Source organism: Vombatus ursinus, unplaced genomic scaffold (assembly GCF_900497805.2).
Source record: "Vombatus ursinus unplaced genomic scaffold, bare-nosed wombat genome assembly UNPS02006779.1, whole genome shotgun sequence".
Lineage (NCBI taxonomy): Eukaryota > Metazoa > Chordata > Mammalia > Diprotodontia > Vombatidae > Vombatus > Vombatus ursinus.
In genome coordinates, this window is record NW_020946557.1 from 22,669,481 (window position 1) to 22,682,058 (window position 12,578).

Sequence of the window (12,578 nt, forward strand, 5' to 3'; positions counted from 1 at the left end):
TGTCTACCCAGAGATGACCATGATTGTCTTTGTCCTATACCATGCTTTATCTTACCCAACAGAATTTAAAAAAAAAAAGTTACCACATGTATTTCTATAATATATATGCAGCCAGAACCTCAACAAGGTCTTCATATTCAATAGATGACCAATCAACCAATCAGTAAACATTTATTAAGTGCCTACTATGTGCCAGACACTGTATAAGAGCTGGTACAAACTTCAGGGACTTCCCTTAAGAAGAAAATAGTGGCTTTGGTTAGCTCTTTAAAACTGTAATCCCAGGCAGCATATTCAGTATGCCCCCAATACTCTTTTTTTTTTCTTTTTGCTTTTATGGTGAGGCAATCGGGGTTAAGTGACTTGCCCAGGGTCACACAGCTAGTAAGTGTCATGTGTCTGAGGCTGGATTTGAACTCAGGTCTTCCTGACTCCAAGGCTGGAGCTTATCCACTGAGCCACCTAGCTGCCCCACCCTAATACTCTTTTAAAAAAAAGAGTAATCTTATAATTATAAATGACTGCTTTACAAAAAGCAATCTATGCTCCTTATAAAGCTGTGCATTAGTAATCTGCATAGAGAAGAGATATATTGTTTAGTATGACTCAATATTTACCCTATCTGTTTACCTAATAGGGGTGTTTGCCTGTTAATCTTTCATCTCTAGGTTTGTTTATAGTTCCTTCTCATGAATCATTCCTGATTCACTGAACATTTAACGCCTTTACCAGCAGATTGTATTTGAATTCTTGGCTAGGTATGAAATTGACTAATTAACTAGGTTTTTCAAAGACTAGAGAATTGGGTTTAGAAAGAGGAAAATCTGGGTACAAGTCTTCCCTGTGACACATACTGGTTGAGTGACCTTAGGCACCACACTTAACCTCCCACTGCTTAAAACAAGACTGTAATTTTCAGCTAGCTCTGTATAAGGGAGCTAGGGAGGGTGAAGGGAGGTTCCTCACCATGGGGGTTCCCCTAAATCACAAATCCGGTCCATACTATAACACAGCCTCATATTTAAAGAGGAAGTATCTCAGGAGTGGGATTCATAAAGAATAATAAGGACTTCCCTGAGATTCTTTGTGTTTGTGTCCCTAATTGGCTACCAGTTGGAATTTTTTTTTTAATTCATAAAAAGTTCTACTAAGACTTGGAGAGATGCTCTATTATCACTGGACAGGGTAGTCAATCAGAGATTTTTTAAAATAGTGGAATAAGTACATTTGTCATGGTAGCCACTGAATAGGGGGCAGCTAGGTGACTCAGTGGACAAAGGGCTGGGCTTGGAATCAGGAAGACTTAACCTGCCTGAGTTTAAATCTGACCTTAGATACTTACTACTTGTGTGACCCTGGGTAAGTCATTTAACTCTTTTGCCTCAGTTTTCTCATGTGTAAAATGAGCTGAAGAAGGAAATGGCAAACCACTCCTGAATCTTTGCCAAGAAAATCCCAAAATGGGGTTATTCCTCTCATGAAGAGTGGGACATAACTGAAATGACCAAACAAACAACAGGTACTGAATAAATGCTCATTGATTGATATTCTCATGAAGTTATAATGCATATGTGAAATAAACGGAAGTCCTTTGTGTTTTCCACATTCATAGACGCATAAACTAGGGCACTGAGACTAAGTCACTGGAGTTATAGGATTTAAAGCTAGTTTAACTAGCTCATCTAGTTTAACTCCCCTCATTTGTCAGAATGAAAACAAGGCTTAGAAAGCAGAAGTAACTTGCTCAAAGTCACAAAGGTATTAAGTGAAGTCAGTGGTCTTTTAGTAGCCCAGCCTAAATGGATCCCAACTCATCAACTGTGGAGCATTCTTAAGTGACTTGCAGTAAAAACAAAGCTGCCTCAATGTCACATGCATTGTGCCTAAGGAAGCAAAATCTCACACAAATGGAGAATGCTAGCACTGAGCACGGACTAGGGGGCAGGCAAGGTAGGCAGTTGTCCAGGGTGCAACATGGAGGGGGCAGAAGTGCAATGAGGAACTGATAGTTGTCTACCTCCACTACTCCTATCCCTGATCAGTATCAACATGCTTCATTTACAACTTTCTGAGCTACAGACTGACCAGGATAGATTTGGGGATAGATGTGATAAAGGGAACTTCCAGATGAGGAACCATTATTAACTTTCGTCAGTAGCTTCACTCAGAGTCTTAGGAGTTGCCTAGAATATTAAGAAGTTACATGGCTTTCCCAATGTGGCACAGTAAGTATCAAAGATAGGATTTAAACCCAGGTCTCCTTGACTCCAAGTTTAGCTCTCTAGGCTAAGCTGCCTGTACTGACCAAAGCTGTTAGAAACTGTGGTTTCTATTGTAGAAAATTCTACTCTCCATGACATGCTGGCATTTATTTTGAACTAAGTGAAATTATATCTGTAACAAGGAAGACTCAAAACCATTTCTGGCCTGGGTGGGGTGATGGAGATTTTCAAACTTCTCGGGGTGTGTGATAATGCCTAGACCCAGGCTTTTGCTAGGAAACTACTTTAAAGTCTTCAGATCTCACCAAATTCAGTCTCTTTGTAAACCCTTTACTGAAAGGTATTACTATAAGAGATTCTGAACTTCACCACAATTCATGCTATTCTATGCATATTAAAAGCCATAATTTTCTTTAATGAAACAAATAAGCTAAAAATCTTTAAAGTCTAACTTCACAAAGCCCCCCACCATTAGCTGAAGCAGAGGTCATCTCTTATGCCCTGTGTGATGATAGGCAACTCAGTACACCTTTCTGGACCTCTGTTTCCTCATTGTTAAAATGAGGGGATGGGAGGAGATGGAATCCAAAATCCTTTCCATTTTAGGTCTATTTTTTGATCTGTGATCTTTCCCAATGTGCATGCTTATTCACTTTTTCTTCAAGAGGACATTTTGAATACTCTAGAATCGTTCTTAACCTTTTTTTTTTAATGTGTGCCTATCTTGTAAAGCTTATGGACCCCTTCCTAGAATTATGCATTGAAAAATGCATAAAATAAAATACATAAGATTCCAAAGGAAACCAAAGGTTAGCAAACAACAAAGACTTAATTTTTCCCTCAGAAGTTCCCAGACCCCTTGAAATCTATCTATCCATGACCCCAAGTTAAAAACCTGTGCTCTAGAAGCAAATTTTTAAAAAGGGGTGGAGGTTGGAAACATAGGATCATCTATCAAAGATCTGGAAAGGAACCACTGTCCCCAGTTCACATTTAAATGACTTGCCCAAACTCAAGCAGGTACTAACCTAGATTGCATTGTTGGGGGAAAAGCAAAGGCAGAAGTATAAACACACTAAAAATCAGAGCACCTAGTATAAAATCGATTCCATCAAGCCCATATGAGCTTTAAAAAAAAGAAGCTAGAAGTATACCAGAAGTATTTTTTTTCCACGCTTTCCAAATGAGCAAACACTTTCTGAATGTCACAGTTCCATAAGACTCCGACCAAACTTATATACCTGAAACTATCATCAAGGAATATCTTTTTTAAGGTGAATCTTGCAAGCAAAAACTCTTATTTCACTGTACAATTTTATACTCCAAACATACATAGAAGCAAACAAACAAAAGTCCAAAATCATTGAGCTGCCACTATGTAGTTCTCCCTAGAATCTCCCTAGAATGCTGCTATGCTATCTTAGGGTTCTAAAGAAAACAGTTTTTAAAACCCCTCAGTTACAGCTGTGCTTTCACAAATTATAAAGTGGAGACCCCTAGGGGAGAACCTGAGTTAGAGAGGAGATGGAGTCCCTGACAAAAAGTTTGGGAACCCTGAGTAAACAAGACCAATAAAGAGCCTGACATAAACAACCACTTTTAAATCATGAGATCTCTGAGAGTATTACAACTCCCGTTGCACATGTTTCAATTGTTAAGGAGAAATTACTCTTAGTAGGAATTTATCTGCATTTATCACTCTTGCAACCATGAGTTTCAGTGTTTCAGTGGAAGCTGGTAGTGAACACTGGGCAAGTAACATATAGTATCTTCACTATTCTTAAATAATCTTTGTGAAATTACCTTCTGCAAAGAATGTTACAAAAATACTCCCAGTATGACTGAAGATGTTTATGGTCTGCAAACTGAAGGAAGCCCACTAGAAAGCTTTCCTGTGAGTGTACAGGGCCACTGAAGAATAGCCTGCATCCCAAACAAGGATCTTTTCGGCATCACACTTACTGATGGACTGTTTCCGCTTGCTTTGGTGGGGCTATCACTCTGGAATTTGCAGAAGGTTGTGGCAGTTCTTCATTTTTTTGCTTGTATTTTTTAATTAGGTCCATCAGAACTGCCTGATGTCCAATCTTCTTTACCAGTTGCTGAACCATCCGATCGTTCAGTGCTAGGAGAGCAACCCCACTCACTTCTTCCTCTAGGGAAAAAAGAAAATCATTTCGGTTTTTTACATGACAGTACAATAAGGAATCAAGCATATAAAACCGAGGCATACTCGAAAGGCAAAGCCATTGTCTGAGAGATTCCAAGAGACGGTCATCTCGAGCTCATCTGAAATGTCTTTGATGGACAATTATATGAAAATTGCATTTTTTGTTTCAGTTTGGAAACTTTAACCTTGTCTAATCCCAAACCTATTTCCTTCCCCCAGAAGAATATCAGACCAGAGGGCCACTGTAAGGATTGTTACTTCCCCATTTTAAAAACTGCAGATGCCTGAATTTCTCCACTAATAGACATTTGTGAGCGGAGAAAAAAAGCCCACTCCTGGGAAATTACCAAGGCAATCTGCTAGCTCGCTCCCAAACTGGCAAGTGGTACTCCCACACCCCCAATACTGTAACACTGAACTCATTGGTCCTGAATTCTTAAAAAAAAAAATTTTTTTTTTGAAAGTGACATGAAATGCACCCCCCCACACACAGTGGATATCAATCTTCAAGAATGTTAGGAATCTAATTTCTGATTTGGATTTTTTTTGAAATACCCCATATCTCACCAGTATTAATTGGTCTGATTCAAACTAAGTTCCATTCAGCAAAGAAACTGAACTTTTCTTACCTTGCTCCAAAGCAGTTACACTCAAAAATGTAAGACAATTAACTCAAAATGAAAATAGACTGGATAGCAGAAAGTCTAAATTAGTCAGTATAAACATGCAAGCATACATATACACAACTCACCTTGAAACCTATGAACTAGTTCTCCTAAATTTTTTTGCACCAACCAACTGCAGACCTGATCAACTGACCAAGTTTCCATGGCTGTATTAGAAGTGCACCTGTAGAACACAGGAAGGAGGTTCTTGGCTTGGTTGATTTTTTTTCAAATGCCCAGGTCTCCAAACTCAAATTCCTCTTATGTTTAGCTGGTCCTGCCCTTCTAAATATTAAGCTCCTTTCAGGTTTATATTTTAGAAAACTGTCTTAAAAGACATACTCGTAGACTAATAAAATAATAAAAAAGATAGGCTCATAGAAAACAAATCACTAATTTCTCAACCTCTCTCCAGTTCTAATTTCTTCAGTATCTTCTTCACCTCTTTTTACTTTTCCCCCCACTGGCATCCCTCAGCTCTTCTAACAGACAGCCTCAGACATACAATGGTACCCAATTCCTTACCATTAACACCCAGGTTTCTTCACAAAGAAAAGAAAGGTGTGAAATTTACCACTACCAGGCTCATCAGGAAGTGGTTGACATTTACAGAGGGGGGAGTTGGGGAGGGAGGAGAACTTAGAAAGGATAAGATAAAAGTCTGCCAGAGATGTTTATTGTAAACCAAGAATAGTTAACCCTTTGCTGTCTTATGGCTAGCATGGAGATTCAGTCCCTGCTCCTGATTACTCGGTGAGATGGAAGGAGAAGAATGACTAGTGACGATGCAAACCTATAGAAAATTTACAGGGGGAGATTTTGGAATATTTTTGCTTTCTTCTATTATTCCTGCCCCTGTCAGAATTTAACACATTTTCTCAGACACAAAACCAGCAGGGACAAGCAATATCATTCTAGGGAAAATTACCTGGGTTGGGGTTTTTTATTTTTTAATTCTTTTGATTGCGACCTTAACAATATCAATAAATACAAACATTTCAATATACAAAGTAGAACAAGAAAGAGGATTATATACAAAAATGTAGACCTGTATAGTTTGTTTTTTGAAAAGAAAAAAGATTCCTAAGTTTATTAAAGTGGTAACAAAATTTTATGTCCCCTTCTGTTCTTTAAAAAATTTTATTCTGTGCATTAGATGTTTTATTGATGCTTTTTTTGAATAGCTATCACTAACCACTAAATCAAACAAATAGAAGCACTACACATACACACATGTATGTATATACACACAAAGATACACAACACACATATATTTAAACAAAACAAATCAACACATTACCCATGTCTTTTTTTCGCTATGATACTTCCATGAAAGAAATGGGTAGAAAGAGTTCTAAGATGTTTACTTAGAAAGCTATTTCCAGTTGCCACAATTCTCTTGCATCTGCTTTGAAACTGTTATGTGAATCCATTAGCTTTAGTTTTAATTCTAGTTCTTGTTTACCAAAGGCAGTTCAGACTATATTTTTATGATTGATTTCAAAGTCACAGAATTTTAAGTTTGAAGGGACCTTAGGGTAATATAGTTCAACCCCTAATCTCCAAAACATCCTCATCACAACTTACCTAACAAAAGTTGATTCAGTCTCTGTTCAAAGACATCCAGTGAGGAAAACCCCACTACCCTCCTCCCTACCTCCATCCCTACAACTCTATCTGCTTCTGGAAACCTCTGTTAGGAGATTTTTTTTTCTGACATCAAGCCTAAACTGACTCTTTGTAACTTGCTCCTGGTTCTGTTCTATTGGACCAATCACATTAAGCCTAATCCCTTTCCCTCAAGGTAGTCTTTCAACTTTTTGAAAATAGCCATCCTATTCCACAGTACTCCACCCCAGGCTAAATATCACCATTTCCTTTAACTGACCTTAATATACCAGGGAATCAAGAATAGAATAGAAAGAGACACAGCTGAATCTATTGAATAGGCTGATTTTGGGATCAGGAGGTCCTGCTGTTGACATATACAAAAAGACCTGCTGTATGATAATGGACAAGTCACTTAACATCTTGACTTCCAGAGTCAAGAAGACCTGAGTTCAAGTATTGGTGACACTTGCTAGCTATACAATTATGGGCAGGTCCCTTAACCTAATAGCACAGCCCTCTAAGACTAAGAAATCAGAGCTGAGTTGTTGATCTGCATTTGTGAAGGTAATCTTTGCACTAGCAAGCAGATAACTTACAGATCAAGTTTTTAAAAAATGCAATGGGGAAATCATGAATATATTCCAAAGCTTCAGTCTTTAGAATATTCTTTGACTATTTTTTTAATTAGAAAATTTCAACTGGCATTCTAAGTCACCAAGTTTTGACAGTGTAATCATCAACTAACTCCTCCCTGGAAACTTGGAAGAAATTGCCTTCTGGCTAACCAGCAGGGGAAACATTAGGGAAAAGCAAACACATTCTTTAATTTAATTTTCTTAAACTCCTTTTGCCCAGAAGTTCTGAAAAATAAATACAAACATATTTTTTGCTATTGTCTAAATATGCTACTGTTTCCTACTTGTCTGGTCATTGTGAGGATAAGAAGGGGGAAAACATGTTTTTCATGCTTGACAAAATGAAAAACCAGGTCTCCAAAAACCATTTCCTAGAAATCATGTACATTTCAAAGTAATAATAAGCCACATCCTCATAAAGTATTCACAAACATGAAGTTTGAAAATTTTTAACATAAGGGTTAAATGAAGAAGAATGTCCTTCTGCATGACAACAGTGGATTTAATTTGATATGACAACAGTAGACCCCAACTCCTCCCCTAGGCTAAGCAGCAATAACAGGGTGTGAAAAGTCATTATTTGCTGAGAGCTCTGGTGTAAATTAAAAATCACACCTTCCTGTCACACTTCTTGCTTCCTTGTGAAGAGTAGAACTAAAAAAAAAAAAAAATCCTCCAAACCCCTAAGATAAAAAGGTATGCAAAGCAGAAGATACTTTCCTTACAATCCTATTTAAAGTTTTGAAGGTTTAAAGAGAAGGTTGGAAAGTTGAATATAAAAGTAAATAAAATGAGCATTTGAAAATCTTTTATCTTTAGCTTTGTGCCACATAGCTGTCAATTGCCACATTCTTGTCTAAAATCATTAGGAAAATGCAGTCAGTTGTTTTGGGGAGAAATTACAAGGGTCTAGCAAAAAAATAAGTAAATGGATAAGATCATAGAATTAGTCTTACAAATACAGAACAAAACTCCCTTTACTAAATCCCAGATTTTAAGAACAACCACAGCAAAAGTAACCAACCAACCAGCCATACCCCTAGAAAATGTTAGAAGTCATCTGTGCTAGGTAACTTCACAAGTAGGAATGAAAGTGCTCAACAGTTCTGAGGAGTTCTAAAGACATTTTGCTAAGGTTTGAAGATTGTAAAAAAAAACAAAACAAAACAGTTTTATTTCTGAAGGTTTTAAAGTGAAATAAGACAAACAGAACTACTACATAGCAAAATTCTGGAGACTGGGAGTAACCACAGCTGGTTGCAAGTGCTAATTGGTTAACTTATAGTTTGATATAGGAAGCCAATACCAAATGTTAAAACAACCTCACCCCAATTAAAACCAGATGGGCTACGTACGAATATAGCTGAAGCAATTTAAAGTGGAGGGAAATTATTTAGCATATGTATTTAATACTCCGTGGGATAGCTAGAAGGTAACAGAACAAATTAGAGAGAAATTGATTGGGACCTATGAATTCATTAATTGTAGAGCTCTCCCTAGTGTGGAAACATCCTCCACTGACATTCACAGGTGATTCATTTATAATTTCCAGTTACTCTTAGTTGCTTGGAGGCACTAATAAATAGGTTCAGTGACATGGCCAGGGTCTCTGTAGCAGGAAAGACTTGAGTCTTGAGACTTCTGGTGGTAAGATGGTAGAGTGAGGGTTCTGAAACCCTCCCTAATTCTCTTCCAAACAAGTAGGACACTACCTCAGAATAAAGTACCTTGGAACTGTTATAGGAGCAGGGAAGCAGTTTGCCAGCCTGGCAGGAAAGGTCTGTCTCACTGGGGTGGGAGGGGAGTGAGGTTCAAGAGCAGCAGCAGCAGCAGCAGCAGCAGACAGCTGCACTGCAGGGGGTCTGCAGCAAGGCTCCAAGCCTGGGGCAATCTACCATCAAGTCCCCACCAGGAGCCCTCAGGCAAGTGAGCAGTCTGTGTGGGGCATCGAGCCCCCACCCTATCAACCCCATCCCCAGCGAAAGCCACCGGCAAGGCCTTGACCCCATTGCTGACCAGTAGTGAAGCCTTGCCCTGGGGGCCTACCATTAGAGACCCTGTTTCCAAAGCAACCCAGCAACAAGATCCCTCCTTCAAGACCAGCTACCAGAAAGACTTTGTTACCATAGCAACCCAGCAGTAAGGCCCCACCCCTGGGGCAGGCCAGCAGCTAAATCCTACACCCAAGGGAGGCCAACAGGGAGGCCCCACCAACCAATACAAGATCCAAGGGGAGCCTATCCTCCAGAGAAAGCAAGTAGCTAAACCTTGAGACCCAGTGAGTGAAAGGCCTCAGAAAGACCCAGAGCCCCAGCACAAAAAACTTGGGATGGTGCAGGACCAGAGCTCAACTCTCACATAAAAACACCAAGTCACAAAAAAAAGGGCAGAAAAAAATTAGCAAAAAAACAAAAAAAAAAGCTTGACTATAGAAAGTTTCTTTGGTGACAGGGAGGATCAACACATAAATTTAGAAGATGACAGTAGTGTCAAAATGGCTACATGTGAAGCCTCAAAGAAGAATGTAATGTGATCCCAGGCCCAAAAAGAATTCCTAAAAGAGCTTAAAAAAGGATTTGAAAAAGCAAATTAAAGAAATAGAAGAAAAATTAGGAAAATAAATGAGAATAATGCAAGAGAATCATGAAAAAAGAGACTTAATAGCATGGGGAAAGATATACAAAAATTTACCTGGGAAAATAGTTCCCTAAAAAATAGAAATGGTCAAATGGAAAAAGAAGTATAAAAGCTCACTAAAGAAAAAAGTTTCATTAAAAATTAGAATTGAACAAGTAGAAACTAATTATTCTGTAAGACATCAAGATACAATAAAATAAAATCAAAAAGAGTAAAAAAAAAAGAGAAGAAAATATGAAATTTCTCTTTGGAAAAACAACTATCCTAGAAAATAGATCCAGGAGAGATAATATAAGACTTATTGGACTACCTGAAAGCCATGATAAAAAAAAGTCTGCACAACATCTTTCAAGAAATTATCAAAGAAAACTGCCCAGAAATATTAGAACAAGAACGCAAAATAGAAATTGGAAGAATCCACCAATCTCTGCCTGAAAGAGATCCCAAAATGAAAACTCCCAGGATTAACACAGTCAAATTCCAGAGCTCACAGATAAAGGAGAAAGTATTGCAAGCAACCAAAAAGAAACAATTCAAATATTGTTGAACTATAGTCCGGATTACAGAGGATTTGGCAGCTTCCACAATAAAGAACTACAGGGCTTGGAATATGATATATCAGAAGGCAAAGGAGTTAGGATTACAACCAAGAATCACCTACCCAGCAAAACTGAATATAATTTTTCAAGGAAAAATGGACATTTAATGAAATAGATAAGTTTCAAGCATTTCTAGTTAAAAGACCAGAGCTAAATAAAAATTTTGACCTCCAAATACAAGACTCAAGGGAACCATAAAAAGGTAAAAGAGAAACAAAAAAGAAAAAAAAACATAATAAATTCAATAAGGTCAAACTGCTTACATTGCTATATGGCAAAGTAATATTTGTAACTCTTAATTTTATTACTATAAGAGCAATTAGAAGAAGTATATGTAGAAAGAGATTATGGACATAAGTTGACTTTGATGGGATGATACCCCAAAAAGCAAAATAAATTGGTGAGAAAGAAAATTTCACTGGAAGAAGGAGGTGGGGGAGATTGAATGGGGTAAATTATCCTACATAAAGGAGGCATGAAAGAACTATTATAATACAGGAGAAAATGGGGGTTGGCAGCAAAGCTTAAACTTTACTCTCATCAAAATTGGCTCAGAGAGAATAACATACACACTCAGTTGGATATAGAAATCTGTCTTACCCTATAAGAAAGTAAAAAGGGATGGGGATGATAAAAGGTGGAGGGAGGACTGATAAAAGGGAGGGTATATGGGGGAAGGTGGTGATAAGAAGTAAAACACTAATAAGGAAGGCAAGGGTTGCAGTAAGAGAGAGAGGGGAATAAACAAGTGAAAATTACCATGGAGGGAAATACACAGTTATCATAACTATAAATGTGAATGGAATGAACTAACCCATAAAATGGAAGCAGATAGTAGAATGGATTAAACACCAGAATCCTACAATATGTTGTTTATAAAAAACACATTTGAAGCAGAGGGTTACACACAGGGTAAAGGTAAAGGGCTGGAGCAGAGTCAATTATGCTTTAGTTGAAGCAAAGAAAGCAGGGGAAGCAATCATCATGTCAGACAAAGCAAAAGCAAAAATAGACCTAATTAAAAGAGATAAAGAAGGAAACTATATCTTGCTGAAAGGTGCCATAGACAATGAAGTCATATCAGTAGTAAAGATACATGCACCAAATGGTATAGCATCTAAATTTTTGAAGAAGTTGAATGAGTTACAGGTGGAAAGAGATAATAAAACTATACTAGTGGATGACTTTGCAGATGATACAATGTTATTCTTAGAAAATCCTAGAGAATCAACTAAAAAACTACTTGAAATAAGTGACAACTTTAGCAGTTGCAAGATACAAAATAAACCCACATAAATCATTAGCATTTCTATATATTACCAGAAAAGTCCAGCAACAAGAGATGGAAAGAGAAATTCCTTTTAAAATAACTTTAGACAATATAAAATATGCAGGAGTCTACTTGCCAAGACAAACCCAGGAACCATATAAACACAACTCTAGAACGCTATTCACACAAATAAAGTAAGATCTAAACAATTGGAAAATATTAATTGTTCATGATTAGGCCAAGCCAATATAATAAAAATGACAATTCTACCTAAATTAATCCATTTATGTAGTGCCATACCAATAAAACTATTAAAAATATTTTATAGAGCTATAAAAATAACAGAATTCATCTGGAAGAACAAAAGCCCAAGGAAATCAAGTGAATTACTGAAAAAAAATGTGAAAGAAGGTGGTTTAACCATAGCAGATCTCAAACTATATTATAAAGTAAACTATATTATAAGCTATATATATTGTATGTATAAACATAAAACTATATATCAAAACAATCTGGTACTGGTTAAGAAATAGAGTGGTAGATCAGTGGAATAGATTAGGTACAAATTATATTATAGTAAATGACTATAGTAATCTAGTATATGATAAATCCAAAGATCCAACCTTTTGGAATGACAAAAACTTCTGGGAAAACTGGAAAACAATATGGCAGAACTAGGTGTAGACCAACATCTCACGCTGTATGTCAAGATAAGGTCAAAATGGGTACGTGATTTATACATAAAGGGTGATACCATAAGCAAATTAAA

General features: G+C 37.2%; 1 protein-coding gene across 3 annotated transcripts in view; it reads right to left on the reverse strand.

Moving 5' to 3' along the window:
* The window catches only part of SAMD3 (sterile alpha motif domain containing 3), a 60,938-nt gene extending 55,338 nt beyond the window's left edge, over positions 1–5,600 (reverse strand). For 2 of the 3 annotated variants that reach the window (XM_027848524.1, XM_027848522.1), the window contains exons 1-2: positions 5,144–5,552; positions 4,185–4,377 (exon numbers count right to left, since the gene is read on the reverse strand). In XM_027848524.1, coding sequence (XP_027704325.1) covers positions 4,185–4,377; positions 5,144–5,222 — 272 coding nt within the window. In that variant the 5' untranslated portion in view covers positions 5,223–5,552. Of the gene's footprint in view, positions 1–4,184; positions 4,378–5,143; positions 5,553–5,582 lie in introns of those variants that run through there. The other variant, XM_027848523.1, reaches the window with a different exon arrangement.
* Positions 5,601–12,578: the final 6,978 nt, after the last annotated feature.